We start from the raw sequence: 18,065 nt of genomic DNA, 5'->3' as shown, positions 1-18,065 counted from the left end.
GGCAGAAGCAGGTTCTCCTACTTGAGATGCTCATAAGGAATAGGTTGTAGCCTTTCATGGCAGAAGACAAAGTATATTTTAACCAACTTGTCCACAGCTGTGATGTGATATATTTGGGTTGAACGATTACATTTTTTTTACTTTGTAAAAGTTAGCTTCAAGCAAGAAATTAAGTGGTTTAACAAAAAACATGTAAAGTTCCCATTTCCCTGCACTGTCTTTAGAAAAATTATCTGCCAGAGCTAAGTGCACATTACATTCTTGGTTCAGTTGTTGTGGTTTCCATCACTGCCAATTATCTTACACTAGTCACCTTCTTTCATTATAGTAGCTGTCTGACTCTTTCAGCTAATTTCCAGCTCCTGAGGCTTTAAAAATTATTCTTTTAGTCATATTTCTTACTTTTCTATCAACACTGCACTTGTGATGTTACTTATGTCTATCAGCTGAAGCAACTAACCACTAGCTTTAGCCACATGCTAATCGTTATGCACCTATTTATTGCTGTTTTTGGTTAGATTAGAATGGTTATTTCTTCTCAAAGCAGCAGGTTCAAAATAATTATTGTTATTGACTAATCCCAAAACTCAGCTTAGTTTTTTCCATACTTTTATTTTCTTTTTTATGGCACCATTATCCTTGCCATCATGTACACTGGAAAAAAATTCCTTCTCCTTTACCCACTGTACCTTATTCAATCAAGTTGCACTTATTTGTGAAATGTCTCCAGAGTACATATTGATACCATGGATTATTCTAGACTTCAAGGAAATACTAATAATCAAGGTGGTTTCTAAAAACAAACAATTAAAATAGATCAAGTATTCATGAATTTTCACTAGAACCCGAAGATGTTATAGATAATTAATGCATGGCTAATTTAAATTAAGTGGTCAATGAAATTTATTCTAAGCAGGGATCACTTAAGTGGAAAACAATAGGAGATGTTCTTTTGCTCATGTGCAGTAAGAGCTGGAAAAACATTTCAGCCGAAAGGAACAGGTCAAAGGCTCAAATTCTAGGATTTTCTTGTGTTCAAGCAACAACAAAAGTAGTGTGGGTGGAATCTGATGGTAAGGGAGAAAGAGGTTATAAAAGAGGTTGAAGTGTTAGGTAAGAACCAGGTCATGTAGAGTTTTGATAATACTGTTAAGAAATCTGAATTTCATTCTTAGAGTCATGGAAATTCATTCAGTAACTTTAAGCAAGAATATAATATCTGTTTTAGGCTTTAGAAGATCAGCCTGACAGCTGAAGAGGCCAGTCACGTGAGTGCAGTGGCCACAGTCACAAAGGGCTTGACAAGTACAAATTGAGGGGCTGGTGTAGATGATGCGTTTGAAATGATCACTGGCAGAATTGAGGAAAAGGGAACACTGTTTGGATTTTCATTTTCATTTCATTTCATTCATCTGCAAACAGATGAATAATGGTACACTTTACTAAGATAAGAAAGATGAGAAGACAACAAGGTTTGGGATTGAGACCATGGTAGCTTTGAGAGCTCTATTTGGCACATGTGCTCAATGATATCACTGATGAGATAAACATTATTGATCAGCAGTTCTGTGGAGGTTATAGGACTGGAAAGAGATAGGGGAATTTAAATCCATAGGTAGAAGAAGGATAATTAAGATCTGCTTGGGGCTGTGTGGTGGTAAAGAAGAGAAAAGGCCACGTATAGATCACATGGGCACTCTACTATTTAAAGTTTAAGAAAGAAGCAAAAGAGTATGAGGAGAGGTCAGCAAAACAGATTAAGGAAGAACCATCAGGAAGGACAGGGTTTAACAGGAAGAAAAGTGAAGTGCTAAAAGAGAAGAACTGGTTGAATAATATGTTGACAGCTGTGTTACTAGGATTCTACCTTCAATGTTGAATTACATTAACAAACACTTATTAGACATTTTCTATTCCTTTTTTTTTTTTTTTTTGGTATTGGGGATCGAACTCAGGTCCTTGCACTTGCAAGTCAGGCAGCAGAACCACTGAGCTAAATCCCCAGCCCTAGACATTTTCTATTACAAACACGATACCAGACACTCTGGGAAATTTTAACAAAAGACATACCTAGTGGCCTAGAAGCTGTTCTAGAGCAAAGCCTATTTAGCTTTCTATAAGAGCCTAATTCAGTAATCACTTGTCAATGAAAATCTAGTTGTGAGTGTATGCGCATATGGGTGTGTGTGTATGTGTCATATGCAGATGTGTGTGCATGTGTGTGTGTGTGTTTGTGTGTGTGTATGGAGTGTATGTGTGCATTTGTGTATTTCTCTACCAAAAGGAACCAAAATGTTTTTAAAAATGAGATTTGGATTTGCAAGGAATGAAGAGTAAGAGCCTTGGTCAGAAGAGGGTGGTAACAGAAGCCCCATATTTGGAGGATTTATATGAGATGTTGTCAGAATAGGAAAGCTTGAAGACTAAAATTTGCTCTGGAGTGCTCAGGTTGGGCTAGAAATGGCATTTAAGAGAATGCAGCAATTTCTTAGAGCTGTAGCTTGCAGGATTTCACATGTAATTGATTTACATTGCACATAAAACATTACAATTCTATACAAATCAAGTTCAGGGTGAGGAACAGAAATTTACTTAAATATGATTAATTATGTGGTCTAAGTGAACAGGGTGACCAGTTAATTTTAAAATATAAAAGTAAAGTTTCAAGAGGAACCTTTACCTATACTTTGAATGATTTCTATGGAAAAGCATTTAAGGAGATTTTTTTCCTGATTATAAAATTCTTGAAGTATGTGTAGAAGGCTGGATAATTTTGAGAGATTATTTATGTTTCTTTGTATTATTTTCTTTCCCTATCTCAATTTGGGAGTTAGACATTTGCTATTTCTTTGCCTCAAAATTTTGTTGATACAAAAACCAAAAATTGGAAAAACTATTTACAGAACCATCAGACAAAGGGGGAGAGAGAGAAAGAAGGAGAGGGGAGAGGGGGGAAGAGAGAGGAAGAGAGAGTGAAAAAGGGAGAGGGAGGGAAAGAAGGAGAGGGAGAGGGAGACAGAAAGAGAGAAAAAGCCTAAGGTCATTAAAAGGCTACAAAGGCCAGCTGAAATGCAGAAGAGCCTCCAAATGTGAAGGAAATATTCAAGCACTGATCAAGAAAGTCATCAGTATGGCCTAATGGTATATCATAAGAGAACCTTCCCACATGCTTTGTTTCAATGTAAGACCCTAGGTCACCAGATATGGTGACATAAGCATGTGATCCCAGCACTTGGGAGTCTGAACCAGGAGGATTGCCTCAGGTTCAAGGCCAGCCTGGGCTACATAATGAGTTCAAGTACACCCTTAACTACATTGCAAGACCTTGTCTCAAAAGATAAAGAAATAAATAAAATAAAAATAAAAGACTCCAAATCCTTGGAATAATTTTAGTCATTTAAGAAAAATCCTAATGATCACTGTCATTATCCACTGGGTTTCAATTAAATATAAATGTTATTATATGTTAGCTTGTATACTAACTTGTTTTTATGTTAAATAATTATATACACAATTGAATTAAATAGAAATCATGAATATAAAGATATAGACCATAATAGAAATCAGTATGTATATGCCAGGATGATACTTACGGCCAGGCAAAGTTCGTGTCGAAATCCAGTTGGAAGCATTTCCATAGCCAGCATTGGTGCTGGCAGCAACTTGAAATCTATACCATCTAAATTTCTTTAATCCATATATTGTCTCTTCAGTCAGATCAGGTTCATAGAGGTATTGAATTTTTTGATACTCGATACATTCTTCAGATTCCCATTCTCTGCATTTTTGAGCACGAAGTTGAGTGGTTATCTTGTAATTTTGGAAGTAGCCAAGGATAGCATCAGGTCTTATCCATGTCAGTGTTGCACTAGTTGACAGAACATTAGAAAGTGCAATATTTGTAGGAACACTGGGAACTAAAAATTAAGGGAGAAAAAGTTAAACTGCCAAACATTTTATAAATAGAAAAAGAAATGATGTTTCTATTATATATTATGATATATTCTATTATGAAGCATCTAGTAGAGATCTGTCCAATTACTATACTCCTTTGATAAATATCCCCACAATTAATGAGTATAACCTTACACTTATGCTTTAGAGGTCACTATTTCAAGTGGGTAGAGGACAAAACTATTGTGATTTTTTTAAATTTAATTTTGCTCCCAAGTCCATTCATACATGATTTATATAAACATGTTTTGGCTTCATGTTAGAAAGAAATAATTTACTTGTACAAAAGAAAATTCCATGCTGATATCATCCTAAGTATTTCCTGAAGTATAGTCTAAATTTTTGGTATTTAATTCCCAACAATCCTGCACACTGATATTACTATACAGATGGAGGTATCAATACATTATCTACAATCATGTCCTACTTGGAGTTCATGTCACATAGGCTTGTTGCTAAGTGAAAACCAAGTGTTGAGAATTCAAGATACAATAAAGTTAATATCCTTTTTCCAAGGGCTTACTGCAAAAGTAATATATGCATCTTATGGCTGGAAATGTGAAAGACCAATGGTCCTGGAACATTTTTCAACCATGCTTTTCATTTTATATTTTCAAGAGTCTATGCTAAGAAGGCTGAGATAAAAAGAATGATAACAATGACTTATATCAAAATTGCAGTACATAATCCATAAAAATACATGTTAAAATATTCATATTTAAAGAAAATTAAACATATTTAGGAAACTCTCTTTCCTATATATGTCATATTAGTTCAATATTAAATAAATATCTAGTGAGCATCTAATAATGCAGGTAATATTGTAGATGCTAGAAATATAATGAAGAAAAATCTTTGCCCTCATGAAATATAAATTAGGGAGGGCTTTTTACAATAAAAATATAAATAAGTATTATATTTATGTAATAAGGATGATGATCAGTGTGGTGGAGAAGAATAAGTAAGAAATCAAAAGATACAAAGAGTTTCAGGGATAATGATATTTTAAGTTTGGTTGTTGGAGAAGGCCTTATTGACTAGAAGACCTTACATTCTTGATGCAGGTGGGGGAGATTGTCATATAAATATTTCAGGGAAGAAAATTCACAGCAGAAGAAATATGATTAAAGGATCTAAGGTGAAAACATGCCCATAATTCTAAGGAAAAACAAGGAGACCAGAGTTACTAGTAGGAAATGAGATCTGAGAAGAGACAAGGGAAGCCAGATTGCTACCTTACAACCAGCTTTTGTTATTGGCCTTATTTGAGCAAAGGAGTGACAGGTTCCAACACGTTTTCACAGAATCACTCTAGCAGCTATGCTGAGAGTAGACTGAAGGTAACAAGGGTGGAAACAAGGAGACCGATTACTAGGTACTGCAGTGACAATAGAGGAGAATGTTGGAGCTTGCACTAAGACGGTAGCAGCAAGAGTGAAGCATTTAGCTTCTAAATACATTCTGAAGGAGAGAGAGATGACAGTATTTACTGATGTGTGACATGCTCAATATGAGAGAATGAGGAGAATAAGGAAAGCTCTAGGGCCTTTCCACTGAGCCAACAGAAAGAAGTCACTAATAACCAAGAAGAAGATGACTGAGGAAAAAGTGAGTTTAGGGGGGAAATACTAAGCATTTATCTTGAGAACATTAATTCTGAAACACATCTCAGATACCCAAAGTGAGATGCCCAACACTAGACAGATGCTTGGGTTTGCATTTCTGTACAACAAAGTCTAGACTTGAGTTAAAAATTTCAACTTCCTCTTAAATTTTTAAATTATCTACAGATCTATGACTTATATATTTGCCTAAAAAACACAAGAAAAGGTCTAAATTATTGGAAACAATTATTATATTACTTAAAGTCATAAAATTACCTTTGCTTATTCTGTTTTTAATTAATATTTATCATCAGTTCTTATTGTATATGATTAGGCATTATCTTAAAAGTTACAAACAAAATACTAGATACACTATGTACAACACATTATTCTATTTTTACTAATGAAGAAAAGCAATGAGGGAAAATGTTATCTTTTTTAAATTTATATTCACAGAGGAAGCAGCTTTAGGATTGGCTAAAAAGTAGAAATCACTTAATTTAGAGAAATCTCTCAATCACTAAATTTAAATGTTACCTGAACATAATGCATAGTTTTCAAACATTCTTCATGAAGAAGAGACGTATAACTGACTTGAAGGTTCAGGAGTTTTCAGAGAAGAGATAATATTTGAGATAGGATTTTATTGACTATGAAGATGGAGATACTACTAGAGCGGGTGATGTTAACTAAATTCATATTTGGGTGTAGCTTATAGATCCTGTTGGCAATTACAGTCATAGAGGCTGCACAACATCTGAATACTTACTATGTCAGAGGGGCTTACAGAGAGTTAATGAGGCAATGGAATGCCATCAAAGGTGCCAGAATGAAATGTTCAGAATTACATTTTATAAGGTTCAGCCTGGTAATTATACAACAGGAAAAGGGGGAAATTCACAGACCACTTGGTTTTTCCAGGAAAGAAAAAATAAGATAATAACAGAAGAAATGAATTCAGTTTTAAAACTATTTATTTTGGTAGCTGAATCCATAACAGGCAGATGAATAACAAAATCACAAACTCTCAAAATTTGAAGGAAGTTTAGAGAGCATCCTGGTCAACCTATCTCCCTACAGATTTCCCCCAAGATTCCCAGGCCCTGTTCATGCAGTCACTTCTTTAACCAAACACTGGTCCAGGTACAGGTGGGAAGGAAATGGTGCTGTGATAATTATGAATCCAAAACAGTTCACTACTATAGAGAGATATCTAATGTATCTGATTTTGTAAGTCCTTTAAAGAAGAGTATTTTCTTTGGCCAGTTCTAGAAGACACAGTAAGAGATTTGAAACAAGAGACGGATTCAATGTATAACAATTTTTCCACTGCTGGCTTTAAGAAGGAGGAGGCCCTGTGATAAAGATGCCTATTATCCCCAGGAGCTGGGAGTGGCCCTTGGTCAAGAGCCAGTCAGAAAAAAGGGATCTTCATCCTCCAATGTCAAGGAACTGAATTCTGCCACAACCATGTGAGCTTGGAAGAGGACTCTGAATTAAACAGTTAAAACAGTTAAATAACAACTTCATTTTAGCTTGTAAGACTCAGTGAAAAATCAAGTCACAACATCCCTAGACCTCTGATCTATAGCATTATGATGTAATTTATGTGTGTTATATTAAGCCAAAAAGCTTATAATAACCTGTTATTCCGCAATATAAATCTTATATAACCTCCCTCTACAAAATGAACAATCACTACTTATTCAGCCTCTCTTCAAATATACAGAACAAAAAAACCCTCAAAATTTTAAGGGACTTTATTTTCAAATTCATTTTCAGATGACTATATTAGTTTGTAAAGCCATCTTATTTTTGAACTGATATTTACTTTACTGTAAATCTTAATTTTGCATTGAAAATCTACTCTGAAGATGTTTAATCTATTTATATTTCCTCTACGTTCCAATATTCTATACAAAAGTTCTAGAAAGATTTTGCTTCCATGTCTATATAAATAAAAATATGAAACTATCACTCCAAAATGTGTACATTCATTTTTAAGTTATATACACATAAAAATGTCAATCTTCATATTAGATTGTATCCCCCAGGATTTAAGCTAATTGTTAGGACAAAAATGCCATGTAGTAAGTATTTTTTAAATATAACGAGCAAATGGATAGGAAACATAACAGAGGATTTTATTTGTACAGATGATGAAGAAAGGCTTTCCTGATAAAGGATAATTTAATTAGATACCTAAAGAATAAGAAGTAGTTTCCCAGATGAAAAGTCTTAGGGTAGGTTAAGACCAGAAAGAAGAGCATGGCATGTTGAAAACATTTAATGAAGGCTTCTGTGTCCACAAGGAGGTGGATAAAGAGAAAAAGTCAGACATGTAGAAAGGAATCATATCATGTTAAGACTTCTATATCCAGATCATTAGTTTTATTCATAGAACTTTGGGGAGGCTTGAGGAGTTAGTTTCATGTTAACTTTTTGTTTTCATTAAAACCTTATATTGTGCCCTTTCTCTACCTGAGAAGCAAAGAATATGATCCTGTTATTTCACTTTCTCTTAGGTTTACTGCCAAACTATCCTTTCACTGTTTCAATTTCCTTTTCCTAGGGTTCACTAAGCAACTGTACATCAGCAGGAGGAGGGATATATTCATTAGCCAATCAGCAAGAGAAGGCAGAGGATGTAGCCCTATGTGATCGTATCTGTAGGGTCATCTAGATGTCTATGGCTCTATTACCAATTCTTTTCTTCCAAAATTCAGATATTAAGGAAAGAAGAATTTAATGACAAATTTTTATGCAAAGTAAAATTTTTACCAAATTAATATAGTCGAAAGACTCTAGTATTATCCCAATAAGGCTTTTAGAAAAGAAAACATTGAGGCAAAAGTTGTTTTTAACCTTGTTATTGGAAGCAAAACAAGAATTTTAGTTGCCTGCCATGTGACAGGCAGAGATAGGACACTCTGGGATGGAACAATCAGTATTTCTTGACTTGTGAATAAATTATGATTCACTGATGCAGTCCTTTGATTTTCATGTGGCACAACATCTATTTTTTTCTAACAATCTGTTTAAAAAGATGAATCAAAACTAAATATGAGCCAAGGCCAAACATATAGCATAACTCATAGACAATATTTTTAACAAAGCACCCTCACAAGTGCCTGTAAGTGACTACCATTTATATCTAGTATCTTCACTTTTGATGAAGTGTGTGTTGAACTGGACTATTTCAAGGCAAGTGCCCTATTGAATTACAGATACAAAAAGGATTACTCTCATTTTAGCATGGAGAATCAGATTTCCATTCTTTAAGAATGACTAAAAACTTCAAACTCTTTCTATCCACAGATGGTACTAATTTGAACACATCATTCCATGCTTCCTGGAGTAATCACACAGCTTGCTTAAATTTTCTAAACATGACTGAACTGTGATGAAGTGATCAACATTAACTGCCAAGGTATTCAGTAAATTACATTTTTTATTCATAAATTACCTTTATTGTAAAATACTTGTATCACCTTTGAAACAATGTTCTATAGAACTGTACAAGCAAAATGTAACTGTCTTAAATGTATGTTTCAGTGACTATTTAGCAGGTTCTACTTTGAATACAAAAATGTGTGTGAAATATAATTATTCCATTAGCTTCTGAATGTCAATTATTAGAAGTTTCCAACCTCTCATAAGATTCTGATGATAGTTTGTATTCACTTCCACTAATGTGGAAGACGATTTTTCATCAGTTATTTATGAGCATATATTTTGATTTTCAGAACACAGCTGTACTATCTCTTAAGCAAAATAGATGTCTGAGATTTTATATTTATCAACTATGTATACATAAAACATTCAAAAAACCCACACAATGTTTCCTAGTTTGCTAAGAATATTTTAATCTCTAGAAATTTTAAATAACCTATTATAACCCATTTAAAACACAAGGCCCAGATATCTAATGTAAGCATATACAAATAAAACTACAGTATGCTACCACCAACACAATATGGCACAATATAAAAACCAAAATTGCTGCAAAGTTAAGTGCAAAGCAAATCTCTGCATACCAGATATAGATTTTGCACTGACTTGCATTTAATAGCATTTCCTAGACATTCACCTTGAGTTGTGTGGATAGGTTACAGGCCTTAGCATATAAACTGCTTTTCATGTGTATTTGAAAAAGAATTAATAGAAACAACCACAAAGAAGTGATGTCAATAGGAAAAGCTTAACAGAAGGAGAAGATCTAGGAGCTGCAATTTGAAGGAACAATCAAGGACTGTTAAATATCTGGAAGAAAACATTTAAGTAGCTTTAATATGGTGATCAATATATCAATGGCAGAAGAGTGTTTGTTAAAGGATAGGAAGGACCCTCAACTGGAGAAAAATAGTTTATCTGACAAAGTAATAAGAAAACAGAGGGAAATGAGGTGTAGAGTTACTGAAAGATAGTGAAAGTTTGAGGGAGAGTGAAAGTTATAGAGAACAATGGACAGAAATTTATTAGCAAAATTTAAATTGAAGAAAATCTGAGGCTTCATCGAGCTTGTTATTAGGGAAAGGTATATTTTATAGAAACTGGCTAGATAGTGTATATATGCAATATAATGCAGATTACAATGGTAAAGAATAACTAGGAACAGAGCTGGGAGAAAATAGAAAGGAATATTGGCAAAATGTAATGATTTATTGGATATGAGAAAACAAATTGAATGAATACTGCTACTAGGTTAGTAGACAAAATTCATGTTGCAGAAGAAGGACAGCAGCTACATTCACCACTAAACCACCAAAGCTAAACTGTTGCAGGAGAAGGTTATGAATTTGGCTCTGAGTTTTATAACAAATAATACAAAGAGAAAAATTGTGTAAATATTGTAAATATTGCAAATCTCTGTGTCCAGAAAGACAAATTAAGGGAACAAAAATGCAACAATCTCTGGTACTGAAAGCAAAGACAGATTTCTAAAGAAAAATCACACAAACAAGCTACCATGTAATTTAATGAACAATGTCTTCAGGGTAATAAACTGGTTCTTTCTTATACTGTCTCTGAATGTGAATATATGGAATATAATCAAACACTTTCAACAACACTATTTCCTCAGAGGTTGTGATTGTATAGTTCAGATACACATCTTTTTGTTAGTCTGCTTAATTCAAAATATTCTGGTATTCAGAACAGCAGTCGTCCAAGTATGTCTCATAGACATGAATTTGGGTAGTACTATAGCTGAGAATATAGATTGGCACCCTCATATAAGTGCACCAAATTAAATCATCTTAAAATAGAAGTTTTATTCTATTTGTAGGAAAGAGAACTGAAAAGTATCCATAAATGAGACTAAGATATACTTTTTAAAAGGCTCTGTTCTTCTTATAATGCATATACAGATAGATTACTAGGGACCCAAAATTCTATTGAATTAAGCTATAATAAATTTAGCCTTTAAATCAAGTATTACTGAACATATGCCTTCATTAAAATATTTCAAAAAGACTTCTGAAGGATAAGTCATTTTTTTTGGAGGACAGTATGAAGAAAACTGGTTATATGCATTCTATTTGTAGGCAAACTGAGTTGACTTAATTTATGGAGTCATTAGATTTGACAACACTCATAGCAAGTCATAAAATGATAATATCTACCAAAATGGCAGTTTTAATTTAAATTAGTTTCTCTGAAAAAGTTATTGAGAGTAATTAAATAACTGACTTGATTGTCTTAGATGTCCTAACATCTGGAATCAAAACTGAAATACTGACAATGATAAAGAAATTAGAAATACATAATGACTTGTGGGGATTCATTTGAAGACATGTATGTAAATAAAATGTTAGTTTAGGTCTTTGTAGCAGGGATACATAGAAATATCTTGGAAGGGAAAGTTGATGTTAGCGTAAGATGCCAAGTAAAATCATTTAGGATATATGTGTATATATAAGCAATTGGAATCATGATAGTGGATGAATGTTTGAAGGTGATACTTATAGTATCAGAAGAGCAGATGCTGAAGAATTGAATTTCTTGTCAAGTCAGTAGTTGATGGGCAGGGAAGTGCAATAGGAAAGAGCAGAGGAAACTAAGGGAAGTCTACAATATTGGTCACACATTAATACTTAATAATATATCTTTAATAAGTAAGTGATAAAGATAATCTCTAGTTACCAAAAGATTTTTAAGAACAAAATATCTAATAATTCAAAGTCATGTATATTATTTCAATGTGAACCCTTTTCTAAGTACTCAACACCACATGTTCGTTAAGACTATTTTACACAAAAAAATTGGTTAGTGTGACTAGAATTCTTGTCAAAATCTGAAGGGAGCTCAGATTCATAGATTAGATAAAAATAATTTTGTAAAACCAGTCAAAATTTTATATCAAAATATTTTACTCCCAAAATATAAGGTTAGGGGACTCTGATCTGATGACAGTTTGTCACTCTCCTGTAGATAACAAGAATGAACTCAGGGACAGGGGAAAGTAAACAGAATTATTGGCCTGAAGTATCAGAGATGGGAGTGTGAAGTTAGAGTAACTGGGAAAGGAGAGAGTCACAAAAAAGTTAGAACCAAAGAGAGTCTAAATTCTCTTGAAATCCCTGCTTAATGTCTTAATGTCCATGCAAGACAGGGAATTCAGAGAGTACAGTAAATATGCTGAAAAACTGAGTAGAAATATTAACTACTTATTTCCTCAGGGAAGACAGAGCTTGATATTTAAATCCTACCAAATTAAGGGGTTTCCAAAGAGCTTGAGCCTCCTATGAAAACCCCAGAAGGCCTGCACTTTATGCCCCAGGAATGAGAAATATATTCTATAGATAAGAATGAGACCACTCATGCATGAAATAATCATTCAGTAATTTAATGGCCCACTAGAACACAGCTGATACTCTCCAGGGTCTGTAACATATAACCAACAATGTCCAGTGCAGATTCCCAGATCACTAGACAGTAGGAAATCTACTAGTTACAGTGATTCGTACAAGGAATAAATGGTTATCAGAGGATCACAGGATAACTAGAGTGATGTAAATTCAAAGAAAATGACAATACTTAAAGATGCTATTAAAAATTTTATTTGACTTAAACAACAGGTGATCCTAATTAAGAAAGTAAAAGGGAATCTCAGTACAAAAGTGGAAGTAGAACAAAATGAAAAATTACTTAATTTATAAGTACAATAACTTAAAGGAAAAAATTCACTGGATGTACTTAACACCATAATAAAGATGACATAATACAGTCAATGAATTTGATGACAGATCAATAGAATTTCTTCAATTTGAAGAACAAGAAAAGACTAAGAATAGAACAGAGATACAGTCACTTAAAGAAAACCAAAGATACATAGTTGGAGTCCCTAGAGAACAGGACAGAAAGAAACCAAAAAATATTTTAAAAAGTAGTATCACATTTAAAAAAATTTTACACATATAAAAATCTCAGTGAACCAAGAGCAAAATAAATGCAGTGAAAACCACACTAGCCAAATCATGGCCAAGCTGCTCAAAAATAAACAAATTTTGGAGTATAAAATATCATAACACATTTCACATACAAGACCTAATCATACAAATGGTGGCTGACATCTCATCAGAAATAACATATGCTATAAGACTAATTTTGACATCTTTGATGTGAAAAATGGATGGGGATTGGCATTTCAGAATCATATATTGAGAGAATATTATTCATAAGTGAAGAAGAACTCCATCTTTTCACACAAATAAAATCTGAAGAAAAACATATTTATACTGCAAGAAACGCAAAAAAAAAGTTCTTTAGCTGAAAAAGAAATGATGTCAAAAACAACACCTTGACTACATAAATATAAAACACTAACAATGATAAATATATGTGGTCATTAAAGCTATATTTATTACCACATATTAACTCTCTCTATGATATTTTTATACATGCAAATGGCATATTTTCATCACAAAAGTGCCCTTTTCTTAAAGTATTTAAATATCTACTGACTATACAGTAAAAATAATACAAAAAGTATGGGTGTACAATGTACATTAATGTAAAATATTTAAGATATATAGCTTTCAAATTTATAACAGTAGAATAATTAGTATTAGATGAAAATATGCTCTTGTACAACTGATGTACACTACTGAGTAGCTATAATAAGCTAAATACTCACATTTTAATCCCTTCAACAGCTCATAGAAATAATAATGCAGAGAAATATAGCTAAAAATACAATAGAGGAGTTAAAATACCAATTTATTTTTAAATGAATATGCTTTGAGTATATTCATTTAACCCAAAAGACAAGAAAGTATGAGGAGCTAAACAGAAAATATACAGCTGATCTGAACTCAACCAAATTAGTAAAATTTTAAGTATAAACTCAATTAAGTTGATAATGATTTTGAGTCTAAAGAGATTAATTACTACATTTAAAAGGCAAAGATTATCAAATAAGGTAAAAATAAAACACCACAAGAGACAAACTTTGCTGTCCACTGGAGACACATTTAAAAGTGGCACAAAGAATGGGGGGAAAAAAAGGAAAAATAAAATTTTTAAAAATGGCACAAAGAATTCAAAACTAAAGACATGAAAAGAAAAATGCAAGTATCAAACAAGAGTCTTTAATAGAAGGAACATTCTCCAAAATGAAAAGGACAACAAAGGGTCAGTTATTCAGGAAATTACAACATTACAAATATATTCTATGTATCTATATATCTACATCTATAGCTATATCTATATCTATATCATTTAGTACAAATCTTTAAAGTATATAAAGCAAAATGAGAAATTGGAAAAAGAAGCAGAATAATCCACTATCATATTTGGATATTTCCTTTTCAATAAATTTTAGAAAAATTAGGTTAAAGATTCGTGATAATGGTAATGCTTTACAAAATGCTATTAATAGTCTCGAACTAATGTATTACTATACCTTGAACTAATATTATGGTCAGTAAAAGAATAGACATTAGGAATGATAATTTAACACAATAAATCAAACGCTGAGTTGAAGAAAACACCTCAAACATTTTTTGTGTGTTTGTTGTTTTGGTACCGGGGATCAAACTTGGATCCTTGAGTTTGTGAGGCAGGCAGCAGAATCACTGAGCTAAATTCCTGGCCTAAACATTTTTTAAAATTAAGTTTGAAAAGTGTTTTCTGACACAATAGAAATAAATTTAAAAATGGCTGATGCAAGTGTATCTAGAAAAGCCCAAAATGTTTGGAAATCAAATAGAATTTTAAAAATCCATGGTCCAGAAAAGGTATCATAAAGGAAATTAGAATATGTTTTATCTGAAAATAAATTAAAAATGTGATATATAGACACTAAAAGAAAACATATAGCTACCAATGATTCTAGCTGAAAAGAAGAAAGGCTTAAAATCAAGTTCTATATTTTCATTTTAAGACAAGAAAAATAAATGTAGATTAAATCTGAACTGTTTACAAAGAATGAAACTATAAAGACCAGAAATTAGTGAAATAAAAAATAGAATATTAATTCAAAAGTGGCTCTTTAGAAAAGGTTCATAAAGTTCAAAAACACTTATTGAGATGTATGAATGCAAAAAAAGAGAAAGCAAATATTTAATTTTATGAATGAAAACAACAATAGGTCTGATGCTAAAAAGTTTTAAACCACCCTTAGGTACAGCAGTCAAGTTTCTTAAAAATAGAACATACACAAAATTATTCAGAAAACATGAATAATTCTGTACCTATTACATAAATCAAAATAATAAAAAAACTAGCACAATAGTAAATACCAGTTTCAGATGATTTCATTAGATGATTGAATCAAAAACTTTAGTGTTAAATATAAAATAAACGCTGCAATGTTTAACCTTTCATTTGGCATTGTGGTTTCAAGGTGCATCCATTTTCCTACAATTGACTCAAATTTAGCCTTCTTTATGGCAGATAGATAGATAGATAAATAGATAGATAGATAGATAGATAGATATACAGACAGACAGATCTGTTGAGGGACACGGGCCATTTCTAAGATTTAACTATTGTTTATTGTCCTACTATAAACCTGAGTAGATATGTATCACTATAATATGATGTCTTTAATTCTTTTATGAAGATACCCAGAAGAGATATAGCTGAGTTGAATTAAATTTCTATTTTTAGGTTTTGTTTTTTGTTTTGGGGGGGTTTTTTTAGGAATCTCCATACTGATTTCCATGTGGTTGTGCTAATTTACATTCCTACCAACAATGTAGATAGGTTCTGTTTTCCCCACAAACTTGCCGGCATTTGTTGTTTTTTGAGTTCTTAACAACAGCCATTCTTTTCAGAGTAAGATGGAATCTCAGTGTTGTTTTAATTTGCATTTGTCTAATGGCCAAAGATGCTGAATGTTTTTTTCATGTATTTATTGGCCATTATTACTTCTTTTGAAAAAGGTCTGTTCATTTCAATTGCCCATTTTTGATTGGTTCTTTTAGGAGATCTAAGTTTTTGAGTGCTTCATATATTCTATATATTAGTCCTCTGTCCAAGGAGTAATAGGCAGATTTTTTTCCAATTTGTTGTAGGCTAGGATTCCCTGATATAAATGCCTGTGAAAGATATTAAAATAAAAAAGAAACTACCTAATAATATGTAACTTTAATATATGTATAACAACCCTATGCAAATTAAACATAGTCATATATACTAGAATAATGCATTTGACCAAAAGTTGCCTGTTCTGGAACAAAAATTTCATGCAGCATTCAAGGATAAATCATGGAAGCTATCATAGTAACAGAATAAAAGAGAAAAGAGCTATCTTAATGAATTCCAAAAATTGAAAGGACCAAAAGTCAACATTTATTCAACAATAAATATCTATAGGAAATGATAATCAGAAAGAATCTTCCTCTGTTTGAAAAAGGTCATTTAAAATGTCTGCTGGATGTGATGGGGCAGCCCTGTAATCCCAGCACTCTGGAGGCTAAGGCAAGAGGATTGCTAGAGATGGATCCAGCCTGGACTCTACATAGGGAGTTCAAGGTCAGTCTGAACTACATAAGAAGACCCTGTCTCAAAAAAGAAAAAAAAAAAAAAAAAGTCTACAGAACACTACACAAAATGGTGGACTAATCCTATCTCCTCAGACTGTGAACAATGAAAGAATGTCAACTTTTACCACTTCTACTTAACATTGTACTACTGAATCTAGCCAATGCAATAAAAGAGAAAGAACAGTCATAGAGAAAATGCCTTTAATAAAAGATGTACATTTTTAATATAAGAAAATCTAAAGGAATGTATTTTTAATCACTTCTACAACTGAAATGAAGTTTTCAAATTTGTAGATTATAATATCAATATAAAAACTAGCATATTTCTATATTCTGCATCAAATGGACAACTAAAATAATTTTGTTTGGGATAATATAAAACATTAAATAGAAATAATTTTAACAAAAGGCATGCAAAGTTCATTTACTGAAAACTAATATATTGTTGAAAAAATTTCAGAAGACTGGAAAGATGAAATATAACATATTAACTGATAACACTGCTAAGATGTTGTTGCTTTCCAAACTCAAAGACCTACTATGCAATCCCAATGAAAACGCCACAGATATTTTTATAAAAATTAACAAGATATTTGTAATTATAAAATTATATGAAAATACAAAGTAACAAGAATAGCTAAAATTGAAAAAGAACACATTTGTTGAACTTATACTACCTGACTTCAAGCTTATTATAAAGCTATAGTAATAAATGCAATGTGACTATCATCATAAAGATAGAAAAATAAATCAATGGAACAAAATATATTCTAATAATAAATCCAAGTAATAAGGTCATTTGACCTTTGACAAAATTTCTAAGCCAATTCAAAAACTTTTCAACAAAAAGTCTTAGAAAAGTTTGATAAATTTCTTTAAAAAATGAACTTGGAATGATACTTCATGTTATACACAGATGCACATACAATTTGAAATGAATAGTATAAATAAATGAATAAACTAAAACTATATAATTTCTAGAATAAAATAGAAGATTTCATGATCTTGAAATAAGCAATGATTTCTTAGATGAGACTCAAAATGTAATAGCATGGGATTAAAAATTACTACATTGGCTTTCATCAAAATTAAGTCATTTTATGATCTACAGAAACCTTTAAGGAAATAGAAAGCCAAGCTATTGACTAGGTGATAATGTTTGTTATATAAATATTTAGTAAAAGATGTTATGGTTTGAATCTTAAATGTTCCCTGAAAAGGCCCATAAGCCTAAGGTGTGTGGGCTTTTTGGTGCTACTGGGAGGTGTTGGAATACTGGGAGGTTATAGAAAGAAGTTAGATTACTGGAGACATGGCCGTAAAGGGGATACTAAGACTTCAGCATCTCCCTGTCTCTCTCTGGGCTTCCTGAATGCCATGAGGTGACCAGCTTTGCCCTACCACACACTGCCTGCCCTGATGTGTCTCACCACAGGCCCAACAGCAGTGGAACCAAGCAACCATGGACTGAAACTTCTAAAACATGTCAGTGAAAATAAATCCTTCCTCCTCTGAG

At 32.4% G+C, this 18,065-nt stretch overlaps 1 protein-coding gene and 1 long non-coding RNA gene across 3 annotated transcripts in view; one reads left to right on the top strand and one right to left on the bottom strand.

Annotated features, from left to right (window-relative positions):
* Positions 1-18,065, bottom strand: part of Ptprq (protein tyrosine phosphatase receptor type Q) — a 219,513-nt gene that overhangs the window by 96,030 nt on the left and 105,418 nt on the right. The window contains exon 26 of the mRNA XM_021258496.2: positions 3,594-3,917. Coding sequence (XP_021114155.2) covers positions 3,594-3,917 — 324 coding nt within the window. The remainder of the gene's footprint in view (positions 1-3,593; positions 3,918-18,065) is intronic.
* Positions 7,003-18,065, top strand: part of LOC147823543 (uncharacterized) — a 33,954-nt gene continuing 22,891 nt past the window's right edge. For both annotated transcript variants that reach the window (XR_015443497.1, XR_015443498.1), the window contains exon 1: positions 7,003-8,988. This is a non-coding gene — a long non-coding RNA (uncharacterized LOC147823543). The remainder of the gene's footprint in view (positions 8,989-18,065) is intronic.

The sequence above is a fragment of the Heterocephalus glaber genome, unplaced genomic scaffold (genome assembly GCF_053883595.1).
Source record: "Heterocephalus glaber isolate CG9 unplaced genomic scaffold, H.glaber_assembly_v1.0 deba00001572, whole genome shotgun sequence".
Taxonomy (NCBI): Eukaryota; Metazoa; Chordata; class Mammalia; order Rodentia; family Bathyergidae; genus Heterocephalus; species Heterocephalus glaber.
The sequence above is the reverse complement of the archived record's forward strand: the minus strand, read 5'-3'. Positions and strand labels throughout refer to the sequence as shown.